We start from the raw sequence: 14,601 nt of genomic DNA on the forward strand, positions 1-14,601 counted from the left end.
ACGCCCTCCGAGCGGCACCCGATCATACGTCCCTGGTGCACCCACTCTGCGGAGTCCTGCTCAGCAGCAAAGAGGGAGCACGCACTGACACATGCACGGTCTGGGCAGATCGGGGCATGTGTCTGGGCAGATCCACTGAGTGGAGAAGCCAAAGGCCACACGCAGGACGATCCCACACTGACCATGCTCTTCAAAGGACAACACTTTAGGGACAGAAAACAGAGGAGTGGCCGCCGTGTCAGGGCCATTGTGGTGCAGGTGAGGTGGGGGTGGCTGAGTGTGCATGAGGTCACGCGGCACCCTGACGCCAGCAGCGACACCAATCCACATGTGACAGTAAGACAGGAATACACACACGTGTGCCAGTATGCACTCGTAGTACCACAATAGCATAAAGCAGAAGCTCTGAGGGAATGGTGCAGGAGTGAGGAACCCTCTATGCTACCCTAGCGTCTTCCTGTCATCTGTGATGATTTAAAAACAAAATGCTAAAAATACAAAAAGTCATCACCCGGGGCTAACAGCTGCATGGAACGGCTGGGTGAGGGGTGGTGGACGGCAACAGTCAGGGTTGGGGTTGCTGGATGACCCACGTGGTATGGGCTGGAGGTGGACACGTCCGTGTGAACATGTGTGGTTTACGGGAACTCAGGAGAAGGCCCAGGGAAGTGTTTATGGATACGCGCATGCGCGCGCACACACACACGTGCACGCACTTCTGGCTCTGTGAGCCGACGGGACCAGGAAGAACCAGCACACCCACGCCCACATGCAGATCCTGACCCCATTCTGCCGGGAAGCGAGCGGGGTCCTGGTGCGGCGGCTGGTGCCTGGGCTGGGCAGGACATGCTCGGGATGAGCCCAGGGACCTTAACGCAGCAGATGGCAAGGAAGGACGACGTGCTCAGCCCCCACACCGAGGCTTAACTGAAAGAGCTCCCAGTGGCCAAAGCAATGAAGTCAAGTAGCACTGAATCAAAACCAAAACCTAAAGTCAATGTTCATGACCCATCTGTTATAAGGACGTGACTGAATTAATGACTAAATGGGAAAGAGAGCTGAATCTCACGCAGAAGAATTTGGAACAGGAGCTGCTCTGCCCTCGGGGAGGGGCATAACCCCCCTCTCCCAAGGTGTGGCCGCGCACGTGACTTTCTTCTGAAGTCCACCATGTAGATGGACAGACCTGGCAGACAGCTCAGCACAGGAGCCAAGTCTGTGTCCACACGGCCAAGTCACGTCGATGGCTGGTGCCCTTCCCCCAGGTGAGAAGGACGAAAGCCTCGGACGCACGCCTGCCAAGGCACCTGCTACAGGCAAGGTGTCCACCGAGGCACCTGCTACGGGACAGCAGGGCCACACTCCGAGGCACTGGAGTCATCCAAGACAAGGAGTCGGGGGAGCCAGTACAGCCCAAGGAGCCAAGGAGAGGTGACCGCACAGTCCCGCGGGATCCCAGGACAGAGCAAGGGCTGAGGGGAAACTAAGCGAACAGGAGGAAAGTACGGACCTCAGTTAGTGATGCCGGTCAGGCCTGGTTCATGAACAGTAACAACCGTGCCATGCTGACGTGAGGAGTCAGTACCGGGAAGACAGAGGGCAGCAGACTGTGTGAGGACTCTGAGCTATCCTCGCTGCTTTTCTATAACTCTCAGACTGTTCTAGAAAATAAAGTTCATTAAAAGCAAAAACAGGGGCACCTGGGTGGCTCAGTCATTAAGCGTCACCAGGAGCAGACAGGGCGCTGTCCCCAGCTGGACACTAACCAGGACAGACCTCGCAGGGAGTACGGCCCCAGAAGCCCCGGGCCGCCTACAAATCCAGCCGTGAGAGCTCACCGTGAGGCCGGGCAGACAGCCCTGAAGTTGGAGCTCCACACGCCCATGGACAAGCACACGGCGGCAGTCATGGGCTCCCCACTAAGACTCCTGGACCAGCCATACCACCCTGTGGCCAAGGTGCCACGGGAGACTGGAGTACAGGGCTGCCCCGTGGGGGACAGAGCAGGCGCTTTCCAGATGCATGAGGAACAGAGACACAGCCCAGTGAGTGTGAGCACATCCACACGGGACACAGAGTACTGTGGCCCCCACTGCCGGTCTAAGCAGGGAACACGCCCATGTGTGATGGGGACAGGGGCCAGACGGGGCTGCCCACTGCCCACGCACGGGCTCCACACAGGAGGGGCCGCCACTGTGTCCCGTGGCTCAGGCCACGGTGGCCCACCATTCACTACGACCTGGAGGAAGGTAAAGTGAGCCACATACACCCCTGCCACGGGCAAAGCCTTCCACCAGCGTGCCCATCAACCTGGCCAACCAGCCTCATCCCAGACTCCCTCGACAGACCCTCCCAAAGCCTCTTTTCCCTAAGAGGGCTGCACACCCAAGGCTGGCATGCATAGCCGTCGAGCCCATCACCCCGCTTCTAAGCAGACCTGCAGCTCTGATGCCACCACAGACATCGGGGGGTGCGGGGGCCGGGAAGGGGAGCTGCATCCCCCACGGCACAGGGTGCCCCAGAGCCTCCCATGAAGAGGGGGCACGCAACACATCTGTGGCTTGTATTTTTCCTTCTATGACGTATCTCACGAGTGGAAGTCTGTCCCTTCTGAGCGCATCCACCCCCAGCCCCTGCCCTGGCGACCACCAATCCAATATGAATGAGTTCAGTGTTTTCAGATCCCACATGTGAGATCATGCAGTATTTGTACTTCTCTGAGTTATTTCACTTGGCACCGTGCCCTCCAGGTCCACCCACGTCGTCACAAATGGCAGGATTTCCTTCTTCTTCGTAGCTGAGTGACACGCCGTTGTGCACCGCGCCTTCTCCGCCCACTTCCCCGCTGCCGGGCACCCAGGCTGCTGTGAGCGATGCTGTGTGAATGTGGGGGAGCACACACCTGTTCCACACGCTGATTCCGTTTCCTGCAGGGACGTGCCCCAGGTGGGCTTGCCGGATGGTGTGCTGGTCCCAGGCTTCAATCCCTCGGGGACCTCATCCTGTTTCCTCCTTCTGTGGTCTTCACAGGCCTTGCGAGCACTGTCCACACAGGAGCCAGTCAGACTGGCCCATGAGGCTGCTTCAGCACACCGCACCCCGGCTTGCTCTATGGACGGCAAAATGGGGACCCAGAGGGTCTGAGCGCCTTCTCCAAGGTCACAGAAGAAGGTCCCCTGCTCTCCCCGCAGGAAAGCCTGAGCTTCCCACGTCAGGGGACTGCAGCCTGGCCTTGCCCCCACTTGCAGAACATCAGGTCCAGATGTCCCACGCCCCAGGCACGTGCACCCCTCCACCCGAGCCATGGACATGCCGTCTAAGCAGGCGTGCCGTCCACCTCTTGTTCCCTCTGCCCCCCACGGTCTGGACCGATGCCAGCAGCACTGTCAGCGCCTCCGTGTCCATTTCCCCAAATCCTGCACGCGACTTCCACAAACCGAGCCCTCAGGCCCCAGCTCTACCATGGCTTCAGCTCCAACCAAAGTTCCGTCGTACGAGGCGCCCGGTGGCTCCGTCGGTTGGGTGGTCGGCTCTTGATTTCGGCTCGGGTCATGATCTCAGGGTCTTGAGACAGGGCCTCGTGTGGACTCCGCACTCAGCGGGGATTCTGCTTGGGATCCTCTCCCTCTGCCCCTCCCCCCATGTGCACATGCATTCTTTCTCCAAAATAAAATAAAAATCTTAAAAAAAAAAAAAACTTCCGTTACAGTTGGCAAACACATGTGTCACTCCTGCCCGCCCTGCCAGATGGTAAGCACTAGAAAGGCCATGACCACGCGGAGGCATAGAGATGAGCTGGTGGCATGCAGTACACGCTGGGGAAGGAAGGGAGGAAGAAGTGGGGGCACAAGAGGGCGGCTCCATACCCTGACCGCCACCGACCACGAGTACCCAGGCAAAAGGACCGTGTCCTTGTCTTTGCCAGAAGGCAGCCAAGGTCCTGGGGGTGGCACATGAGGGGATTTTGCATGAGTCTGCCGCAGGGACCACCTGCAGAGCCAGGAGGGCAGGGGCAGCCCCAGAGGCCTGTGTGCAGAGGTCGGCCTAGCATGACGCAGGAAGACCCTGGACCGAGGGCGCTGAGTGATGCCAAGGCTCTTAAGCAACAACATGGCACGGCAAGGGGTGTGCTGGAGAAGGCATGAAACGGGAGGCTTTTCGTAGCTGAAATAGGACTTGTCCCCTCAAAGCTTCGCAAGCAGGAGGTCCCAGAGGACAAGAGCATGAGGCACAGGTCCTAGCATCCCCCAGGTGGACCGTCGCTCTCCAGGATGGGCCCACTCGGCCCACGCAGGGTCGGGTTCGGGGCAGACGGGAGGTGTCTTTCCCCAGCAAGCTGGACACCCCACATCCGTGCCTAGAGAGCATTTAGAGACAGGCTCAGGCCCTCTCTTCCCTGTCTCCTGAAACTTCAGCACTCAAGGGAATATTTAAGTAACATGCTCGCACACAAAACCTTAATTCTTGCTCCAGCGGACTGTCGAGCCAGACATCGGAAACTCTTCAGGCCCAGGACGATTAGAGAGAGCCTGGCCCCACCCAGGAGGCTGGGAACAAGAACATTCCACCCAGGGCATCTGCACCCCAGAGACAGTTCTCATTCCAAACCATGGGCCACAGACCCACCACCACTCACCCTGAGCTCGCAGGTCACTGAAGGAAGGGAAGGCTGCCCCCGCCCACAACCTAGGGCCTTCGAGAGGGAGCCCGGGTCAGCACAACCCCCAGCCCCCCCCCTCACCAGGAGCACTGGTTCGGCCATCCAGAAGGTGGACCACACCTGGGCCCCTTGAGCCCCAAAGGGACCACCGGAGTTTGGGGAAGTCTTTGTTGTGATTTAAGAACCCCACAAACATCCCAGGATAAGAGCACAGGCTAAGAAAGCCCCCAGGACTCCCCGCTTTTGATGCAGGGAAGCGGACGCTCTTCTGCGGGGGGACACGAGGCAGCTCCACCCAAGCCGGCCGGGTCAACCACATAAACCACCGTGGTTAGAAGTGCCGTTCGTCGGGTAGCGATCCTGACAACCATGGGTTCCCGGGGTACCAGACACTCCGGCTGGACGTGGCAGGGATGGGCTGACAGCTGCTGGCTGGGACGGCAGGCCACCCAACTGGGGTCAGCCCAGGCACCCCCGCCATGCCCCGTACCTTGGTCAGCAGCAGGACCCGCTTCTGCAGTCTCCGCGCCAGGGCCTCCTGCATCTCCCGCTTCTTCCTCTCCTCCAGCAGCTGGCTGCTGACCTGCCGGACCTCCTCCTGGAGCTGCTGCCGGGCCTTCTCCAGCACGCGGGCGCTGCATGAGAAAGGCCAAAGGGCAGAGCGGTGAGACCTGGCCCACGGGACGCCAGCCCAGCCATGGGCCCCCCAGAACCAGGACACGCTCGTCACACCAGTCCCAAAATAGAGCGGCACGTGCAAGCGGCACGCTGCCATTTCCTCACTGGTGAATAGCTACTTAGAGCTTTTCAGGAGTTTCTGGATTTCAAAGAGACACCCAGGGTGATCCCAGAACACAGCAGGCGGCGAGGGGAGGGGGAGCTCAACCCCACACAAAATGGGAAAAATTGTCAGCAACACGGTGCTTCGGGAGAAAGCACTTCTGAATGAGCTAAATTACCAGCAAGCACTTCCATCCGGATCACAGCAGCCAGATGTGCAGTTGGTGTGGGGGAGCCCCCACCTCCCCGAGCTGGGGCCCGCTCCCCCCACGCTGCCCGGCCAGCAGCCAGCAGGGGCTCTGACACCCCGGTGGGCCGGGGCACCCCGCGGTGGCTGCTCACGAAGAGGCCACACCCCCAGCACGCCCACCTTTCCTAAGTCTCCCTNCCCCCCCCCCCCCCCCCCGCCCCAGGTCCATCCTTCAGACAGCAGGCGACCGTGGGAGGACCGGGTCAGGACCCCGCACTCCTGACCGCCCACGGGCTAACACCCGACTCCCTGGCATGGCCGTGACTCACTTTCAGAGCCTGGTCTTTGCCTCTCTTTCCCCCAAATGCCCTTAGTCTCTCAGTCCTGCCTGGGGCTGCCCTCTGCTTCCGACATGCTCCTCAACAGCCAAGGGCAGCCAGGGCCCAGCACTAGCAGGAGTCGTCCCAGGCTCCCGAGAACACGCGGCCTCATGATCCTACACCCAGGGTGGCCGACCCCAGGGCCCGATGGACGGGATGATGACCAGGGAAACCCCCGGGGAAGGGAGCTCTGCAGAGAGGGGCCACAAGGGGTGGCGTCCTGGGAAAGGACCCTCAGTGAGGAGCTAACCCCTCAGGGTGGGGAAGGCACCTCTTTCTGAAGGAAATCCTTACAATCCCAAAACCCCGGGGAAGCAGAGTATCACTCGGACTGTGTTGTCAGGGACTGTGGCGCACTCCCAGAGGTGGTGCAGGGGACACAGGACCGCGTCGCCACTTGGGCTGGGGGCCGCGGAGGGTGCCTACAGGCTCAGCCACACCTGGCCTGTGACCGCATCCTTTCAGCTTTGACTGCCCGACTTGGAGAAAACCTTCGTCTGTGGGGACGGCAGATAGCGCTCGCTTCTTCTCTCCCACACCTGAGCACGGGGCTTTGTTATTTAATTCAGAAGGACAGATGAATCACACTGAGAAAACGGACAACGGGCTGGGCCCCTTGCTCTCCCTTCCTTCCAGCCATCCCAGAGTCTCACACTGAGGTGTGACCTAGCTGCACTGCTGACCGACCACACCTGCCCCCTCCAGGTGCTCCACAACCAGACACATAAAAACAGGCACCCATGTTCACCTGAACAGAACTGTTAAGAGACTACTCTGAGTTCTCATTCCATCTAAACTCTCCACAGGCCAGCCTGAGAATCAAGCACTGGTCCATCGACCCCAGAACCACTGAGCTCAGGTGAGCAGCTCACAAGGGCTTGGAATCCGTGCTCCGACATGGGCGACTAAATGAGAAAGGCCCCATTCCCTCGCTCGTGCATGGCAAGGCAAGACCACAGCCAGTACACCGTCCGACCGAGCTACTCAGAGGCTGTCCTGAGCACCGGCTCGCTGGGGACAGCCTTGGGGGAGTCTACCAAGCCCCCAGCCCTGCCATGTGGGAACACGATGCCCTCTTAGCCATTTGGGGGTCAGACGGGAGACCATCCCCCCAAGAGCAGGTGGCAGCAGGGGGCAAGCCGGGGCACAGGACGCCTGTATCCTCGTCTGCTGGCTGCCAGCTCAGCATGCAGGCCCTTAAAGCACCACTGGGCCTCAGACCCCCGGTGTCTGACCAAAGCCCACAGCCCAGTCCTGACATGTCACAGAAACAGTATGTCAACTCAGAGGCAGCGCCCCGTGCATTTGGCGGGGACTGGGCCTTTCAGGGCTTTGGGGCTGAGCTCAGGTTAGCAAAGCCCTCAGGCCCAGTTAGAAAGAACACCTGCTTCACCCAGTGGTATAATGCTCTCCAGGAAACCCGGAAGGGCAGGAAAAACGCCAGAGGACACATGACCCTGCAGGGTCAGCACAGGGTGGGCAGCCCTGCCCACTACCGTGGGATGAGCTCCATCCTCAGGGCTGTTGGCCCTGTGCCCCGAGGCCTGACACCTGGTCTGTGCCCAACTGTTCAAAAGACAGAACTGCAGGTAAACTCCCCCGAGGGCACCACGGGGAGCGCCACCAAACGCTCCATCCAGGCTTGCCCAGCACCACCAGCAGCCAGACGCACTCGGCCGCTCACCCAGCGGGGATGGGCCACAGCGACAGTTCCGCGGCCCTGCACAAACCCAGGGAATGAGAAGCATGGGCCCGACCTTGTGGGGCTGCAAGCCGACGGGGCACAGAAACCATATGGCTCACATGAACCGAGACATTGTGACATGAAGGGTCGTTGTCACTGCCCATCAGCCACAGCCAAGACAGAAAGAGCCCTGACATCACGGAGCAGCCGCTGCAGGAAACAGCTCGGTTCCTGGGGCTGCGGGCACCGCTGACCAGCGAGTCAGACCTCGGTGGGGGCCCCGATTGTGCAGCCTCCTGCCAGTAACCCCACCGCAAAGCAGAGAGTGGGGAGGGGACTAGGGTCCATCCACGCAACTCAGTCACTGCCACGGGCACAGGACGGTCGAGAAGCAAAGACACACAGGCATGACTGGCACGCGAGGGGACTTCCAGGGGGAGGCATGCAGGGCAAGGCGCAGGGGCCAAGGGCACGGCTCTATCACACGGGGAAGGAACAGGGGAGAGGGACCCCAACGGGGGCAAGGAGGGTCTCAGAGCAAACGGTGTTAGAGCAGATGAGCAAATGGGAGTCAGGAAGTGCAGACCACCTCCCCATTTAGACGCCCACCCAGCTACAAAGGAAAGTAAGGCACGGGCCGGGAATGAGGAGTCAGGAGGGGCTCACTTGTGCGTACAACTCCACGGAGACAGAGTAATGGCTGGCGGCACACTCAGGGGGCTGGCACCGTGGCGGGATCCGGGCCTCACATGACAGAGGGCAAGGATCAGCGAGGCCCTCAGGAACCAAGAAGGCCTGGTCTCCCAAAGGAGCACGGTTTTCTGACGTTTCCATGAACCCAGGCCAAAGTGCCCCAAAGGAGTTGTTCAAACCACCAGCCTGCGGGGGGCCCTGCCCCCGCCCCCACATGCCGAGGGGCAGAAAGGGACCCCACGTGCGCACCAAGCCCAGGCCCTGACCCACGACACCAGCGCCCAGACAGCCAACTCTTCGCATTGCCATGTCTTTTCCAGTGAACCTCAGCCATTCTTAGGAAGCAACGAGAAAACTCATAAAACATTAAACCGCTAGTTTCAAGCGTAAGCTGAACTCTGGGGTCACTGGCATTTCCACAAGCCTTTGGGAGTTCAAAACGAAGTGCTTAGTGCTTGAAGGAGAAGTCGGCATGCCTATCGATCAAGGCCTTTTTCAGCTGGCATTGGCTGAAGGAGACAAGGTCTGCGCTTCGGAGAAGCATCTTTGTACCGCGGCCCCTGAACGTCATCCTCCTCAGAGAAGTCCCTGCCTGAGAGCACCCACCTCCAAGGAAGAGAGGACACAGCTCACTCTGAAGCGGCAGGAGACATTTTAATGACCTTAGAGATACGGCAGATGCAGGCTCTGGCCCTGCACGACCTCTGCAGCACCCCTCCCCACCGCTGTCTGTGTTCTCCCAGGGAAGAGCATCGGCCACCCCCCACCGTGCTGCAGAAGGCCCAAGGACCGGCCACCACCTCTGGGAAGGACCCGGACAGGGCGGTGCTGTCCATGCAGGAAGGACAGTCACCCCCCAGAGCTCCGTGCCTGGTGTGGGGCCAGGGCCTCGTGCCAAGTCTTGTCTGGCTCATAAACACGGAGCACGCAAACGCCGACAGCCATTGCCACACTCGAACCCAAAACAACAACTGTGAGCCGAGTACTCGGACAAGGTGTTGGCGCGTAAGCGCGGGACTGTGTTGGCTGCTGCTGACTGCTGCCCAAGAGCGTTAACTGCACAGCACAAGCTAAGCCACGGGGTCTCCAACAGGGGACGGGATAAATAGGACACTGATTTCTAGCAAGTACACTTTTGTGCAAAACTAAAAAACCATTAACAAAATTTTATTCATGCTTTTTGACAAAATCCCTAAAGCATCTTCCTTAGGGCTCTCAGAAATGTAGATCAAACCACTAACTTCTCCAATTTAACAGACAGGAAATTCTGGCCCCAAGTGACTCACTCACTCACTCACGTGAGGCCCTGTGCACCCCAAGGGCCACTGCCCAGGCCAAACCACCCTCAAGCAGGTGACCCCACTTCCTGTCTAGGTATTCGGGCTCCCAGGCTGAGTCAGGATGGATGGAAACACAGGTCCAGCCCCAGACAGCACAGGGCCTGGCGGCAGCTGCCCACACCACAAAAACATGGCTGCCAAGCTCTTGGTTCCATCGAGGCTCAGCGGGGAATGTTGAGAAGCTGAACATTCTAGAAATCTGTTTGTCCAGCAGAAGGAAGGGACGAGCCGCAGAAAGGACAGGGCAGGGCTAAGGACCAAGGAGTGGACAGCAGGTCAGAGCTAGCTGATCCAACACAGGGAGGTATAACCGGCGTGCAGGTCAGGTGCTGCTCCTGGGCACAGGACAGCCACCCTGTGTGACACCAGGCTTGGAGGACACACCAGACTCTCAGCTGACACTGGGTCACCAGCAGCTGGATGGCTCAGGGCTGCCAGGATGCCCTGGGGCCAAAGACAGGGCAGGAGGACAACCAGCCAGAAGGAACCCAAGGGACAGGGCAAGGTGCACAGAGCCCTGAAGGGGCCAAACTCCAGCCAACCCAGAGCACAGCAAGGGGGCATCGCAGGGGCAAAGGCCGGGGGAAACCCCACTACCTGGCTGAGGAGTGACTGGGGGCCCAGGCACAAAGAAGGGGGCAGGGCAGCTGGCCTTCAGGATCGAGGGGCCGTGCAGGCTTCAGGTGGTCTTAGGGACAGGGAATGACTCTCAGGAATGACTCTCAGAGTCATCCCCAGGTGGAGGGCTGCTTGGTAGGGTCAACCTCCAGCCAGAGCAGCTGCCCCACTGGCTGCCAGGTCCTGTGCGACAAGGATTCCCCTGTGTTCTTCGGGCTTCCTTCTGGAAGGTGTAGCCGGGCCGGGGCAGTGGCAGGGGGCAGGGGGGTGGGATCAGCACATTTCAACACAACAGAGACAAGCACGAGGTCACACACTAAGGGGGTTGACAGGGGCTCCATGCCTCAGCCCCTTCCCACTCCTACCAGTCCCCCAGCCTCCGCCATTTGGGTCGCGGTGCACGGCAGGCACATGGCCTGGAACACTCTCCCACCTCCTGTGACCATCTCACAGCCTTGATGTGACGCCCGTCAGATCACCAGCTTCCCTCCCGCCATCTTACTTCAAGTCTTCATCGTTTGTGCTCATGTCATGCTTTCTGTATTCACATGTGTTCATCTGCTCAGTGCCTCCATTTCCAACTGTGTCCCACCAGGCTGGGGAGGCATTTACTCACCACTCCACACTCGAATGCAAGCATGAGGTCGTCAAACGCTCACCTTACAGTTCCAAAGGACAGCAAGCCTCCGTCCCCAGTCTGGCCCCTGGAGTTCACTGACGGCTCGGGGCTCCCGGACCAGCCAAGATGAGAGGAGAACAGATATCTGGGCCTCGGGAAAGGGTGACTCGGGCAAGCGTGCAGCGAGGGCTCCCGTGAGTGGAAACCAGAGGGATACAGATGGGTTTTGGGAGACGTGACCAATAGGAGGGGAGGGCGGGGGGCACGGGAGGACCCTGCTCAAGGCCAGGCTGAGGAGAGCGTGCCCTGCCCAACTCTGGAGGAATCTACCAGCAGTGCACACAGCACACTCTGAAATGGAACGCCTTCATGAGTAACCCTGGTGAACCGTTCAACGGGACAGCATCCCCAGCATGGCGCACACATCCTGCAGCCACAAAAAACACGTGCCCAGCTATGTTCCTGGGAAACACGGCAGCTTGGGAAGGTGGGCATGCAGAAACGCTGTCCCAGAGGCAGCCCTGTGCCATGGGCAGGCTTCTACTCACAAATTCCCTGCCAAGTTGAGGCTCTGGCCACCACAGTGGCCAGGCACGCCTGCCTGGAAGCTTACAACACACACAGCCCACGGCCAATCCCAGGGCACTGGCGAGAGCGGGACGCTAACCATGGCCTGGATTCCCCTGGCTGGGGAGATCCAAGAAAACCAGTGGGAGCCCACTCAGCATCTGAGTGCTTGGGTGCTCCCAGCAAGCCTGACCTTCCATTTCCTCCCCAGTAAAAGGGAAGCCACCCATCTCTGCCCTGCTCTGCCTAACGGGCAACGGGGAATCTAAGGAGACACAGATACAAAGTGCAAAGCAAGTGTGAACTCCCCTGCCGTGCCCCTTCCTTCACAGGGAGTGGGGGGGGGCGCTCAGCTGGAATGGAGAAGCCATGGTGCGGCCTCGTCCAGTGCTGGCCAAGGTCTCCTTGAAGGACTCCTGGCTGAGACTTGCACCATAATATGCTTTCCGAAGCTGCACATGGAACAGAAGGTAAAAGCAGAAGAGGTCAGCAGCCGGGGTCTCCACAGACAGGCTGCCCAGCATGCAACGGGCTGTGTGAGCAGAGGACACGCCTGCACGCCTGGTCCTGGCACTGACCCACAGCAGTCAGAGGACAGGGCCCACAGCCCCCTGGTGAGGGAACGGGTCAGCAGGAGCCCCGCATGCACGGGGGCGCCCTCTCACGGTGGGGCCAGCCTTGTCCGGCACAGTGAGGGCTTGTCTTAGGGACAACAGTGCAACCACGTCTCCATCAGTCTGGCCACGTGCTAGCTGTGGCATGACGTGCACCACGTGCAGGGGGAAGGGAGAAGAGGGCAGAGGCGGGCGGCGCCTCCTCGGTGGGTCCTGCTCAGACTCACCGGAGGGGCTGCCTTGGCAAGGGAGCAGTGAGCCTCACCCCAGCGCCCCTCGACGCCTGGGCCGGGCGGCACGCAGCTGTCCTCATGCATGCCATCTGATTCCCATCCTAAATGTCTCCCAGTGTCATTACACATTTCTCTGAAAAATAAAAATGGAAACCCAAACAGCGAAACAAAACCAGAGAAGGAGGAATGCGAAAACCCCGCTCAAAGGAGGGGCAGGCGGGGCAAGCCAGGCCTCCGCACCCCGGCCCCCGACCGCGTGCCCCAGCGCCGCCTCGGATGAGCCTGCTGCCCCAGCGTCTCAAGCCGGATGACCAGGTCCACGCCATACACACTCCCGACGGCCTGGAGATGGGAGGAGGAGAATCACCTTGTGCTTGCGATTCAGTCCCACCACGAGGAATAATCTGATGTAGCTGATCCGTTCCCAGCTGCACACAAACAGGTGGGGCTGCCTCCAAACCACAGGCGCGGGGAGTCCACGTGCGGCGAGCTCTGTGAGCTCTGCGTGCCCGGCACACGGCAGAATGAGCTCACCACCCGCCCCAGACCACCGAGACGCAGCAGGTGAGGACCCTCAAGTCCTCCAGGACCACGGCCACACAATCTGGCGCTGCCGACCACATCCCTGAGGATGAGGACTGTGCGCAGCCCAGGGTCGGAACACAGGGAGTCACACAAGGAGCAGGGAGTAGGGCCAGGTGGGGAGCCCAGCCAAAGGTGCCGCGTTCCCGCTCTTCCACCCGTGCTTGGCTGACTGTCCACCACCTGCTTTTGGAAAATAAAATGTGGCTGGAATACAGCCACACCTGCTCATTCATGTGGCATCTGTGGCCGTTTTCATATAACAGATTCTGTGGCCAAAAAGGGCGAAAGCCATTGACTAGCTGGCTCCCTGCAGACACCAGTTACCAGTCCCTGCCCTCTGCCACAAGTGCCGGATTTAAGGTTTGGAAAGGCACGAGGAGGTGAGGCAGACAGACCCCTGCCCCAAGGAGCTCCCCACCAGCCTGCTGATGGCCACAGGCACACCTGCCGGCCTGGACGGCCCAGGGTCATGTACGTGCGGCACTCACTCCTTTCCAGACTCACGCCATCCCCCCACGACTGCCACCTGCTCGCTCACGTCCACACCTTCCTGTGAGACCCCCAGATTCTCTCATCTGCAAAGGACGAGAGCAGCTCGAGTCTGAAGCCACGGCCACCACGCCCCATGTGACAGTGACCACTGAGATCTGTCCGGGGCAGCTCTGAAGTCGGGCTGCATGGACACTGGGCTCTGCGGAGGAGCAGACCTGGGTGTCCTCCCACCCTCCCAGTGACTCCGTCTGCCCCACAAACTGAAGCTGGGGGTCGGGGGTATGCAGAAACCCTAGAAGGGGCTCCCACCCAGCCTCTCCTAAGTTTACAAGGGAGGGCAGGAGGCCAACAGAGGCCCGGCCAAGGTGGGAGGTGTCAAGGCAGGAGAGGTGGTGGCAGATGAGCCGGCAGAATCGCCCCCACATCTCTCTCTGGCGTCAGCCAACAGCCCACTAGCAGCTCCACGGCTGAGGCACCCGACATGCCGACAATCGATGGACAGCCGCGGTTCCGCGGGCAGAGCTGCGGCCTCACACGGCACAGCCGGCGACCAGCACCAGTGCTCCAACAGCGTCCTCCCAGCCGCCTGGCGGTGCCTGATTAATAAAGCCCATCCTGCCTGTTTACTTTCCCATCGATTCTGCTGCCCTCGACCCAAAGCATGAGTCAAGACCCGGTTAGGTGTGGCCCCTTTGTGGGGATGCTGATGCTGACCACCTCCTGGAGAGCCACTGTCCCCCCCCACCCCAGGGAGGAGCCCCCATCAGGGAAGCAGGACGTGGGGGCCACATGCGGGCACGCTGGGGAGGAGTGCTCCCTCCACGTGCCTGTGGCTGACAAGCTCTCTAAGGCCTGGCACCCCACTAATAAACATCTCTAAAGCATTTCCCATGCTGAACAACAGAAATGAAAGGAGAAAATGAGATTTTAAAAAATCATTAGTTTCTGTTTTACGATTTTTTTAGTGAAGCTGCGACAGAAGAAGCATCTGCTCAGCCATCACCGTGTCAACACAGCAGCTCACTTATTAACCCCGCTTCCTGCTCAGCCCAGGCTCGGGGGCCTGGAGAGCTGACACTTGAGAAATGCCAGCTCCGAGCAGTTTATTTCCTCTTGAACTTTAACAACTGACTAAGACAGAAATGA

At 59.9% G+C, this 14,601-nt stretch overlaps 1 protein-coding gene across 5 annotated transcripts in view; it reads right to left on the bottom strand.

Annotated features, from left to right (window-relative positions):
- MAD1L1 (mitotic arrest deficient 1 like 1) overlaps nucleotides 1–14,601 on the bottom strand; it is a 336,658-nt gene that overhangs the window by 199,896 nt on the left and 122,161 nt on the right. For 4 of the 5 annotated variants that reach the window (XM_034669697.1, XM_034669696.1, XM_034669698.1 and 1 more), the window contains one exon: nucleotides 5,151–5,295. In XM_034669697.1, coding sequence (XP_034525588.1) covers nucleotides 5,151–5,295 — 145 coding nt within the window. Of the gene's footprint in view, nucleotides 1–2,902; nucleotides 3,197–5,150; nucleotides 5,296–14,601 lie in introns of those variants that run through there. The other variant, XM_019804705.2, reaches the window with a different exon arrangement.

The sequence above is a fragment of the Ailuropoda melanoleuca genome, chromosome 10 (assembly GCF_002007445.2).
Source record: "Ailuropoda melanoleuca isolate Jingjing chromosome 10, ASM200744v2, whole genome shotgun sequence".
NCBI lineage: Eukaryota > Metazoa > Chordata > Mammalia > Carnivora > Ursidae > Ailuropoda > Ailuropoda melanoleuca.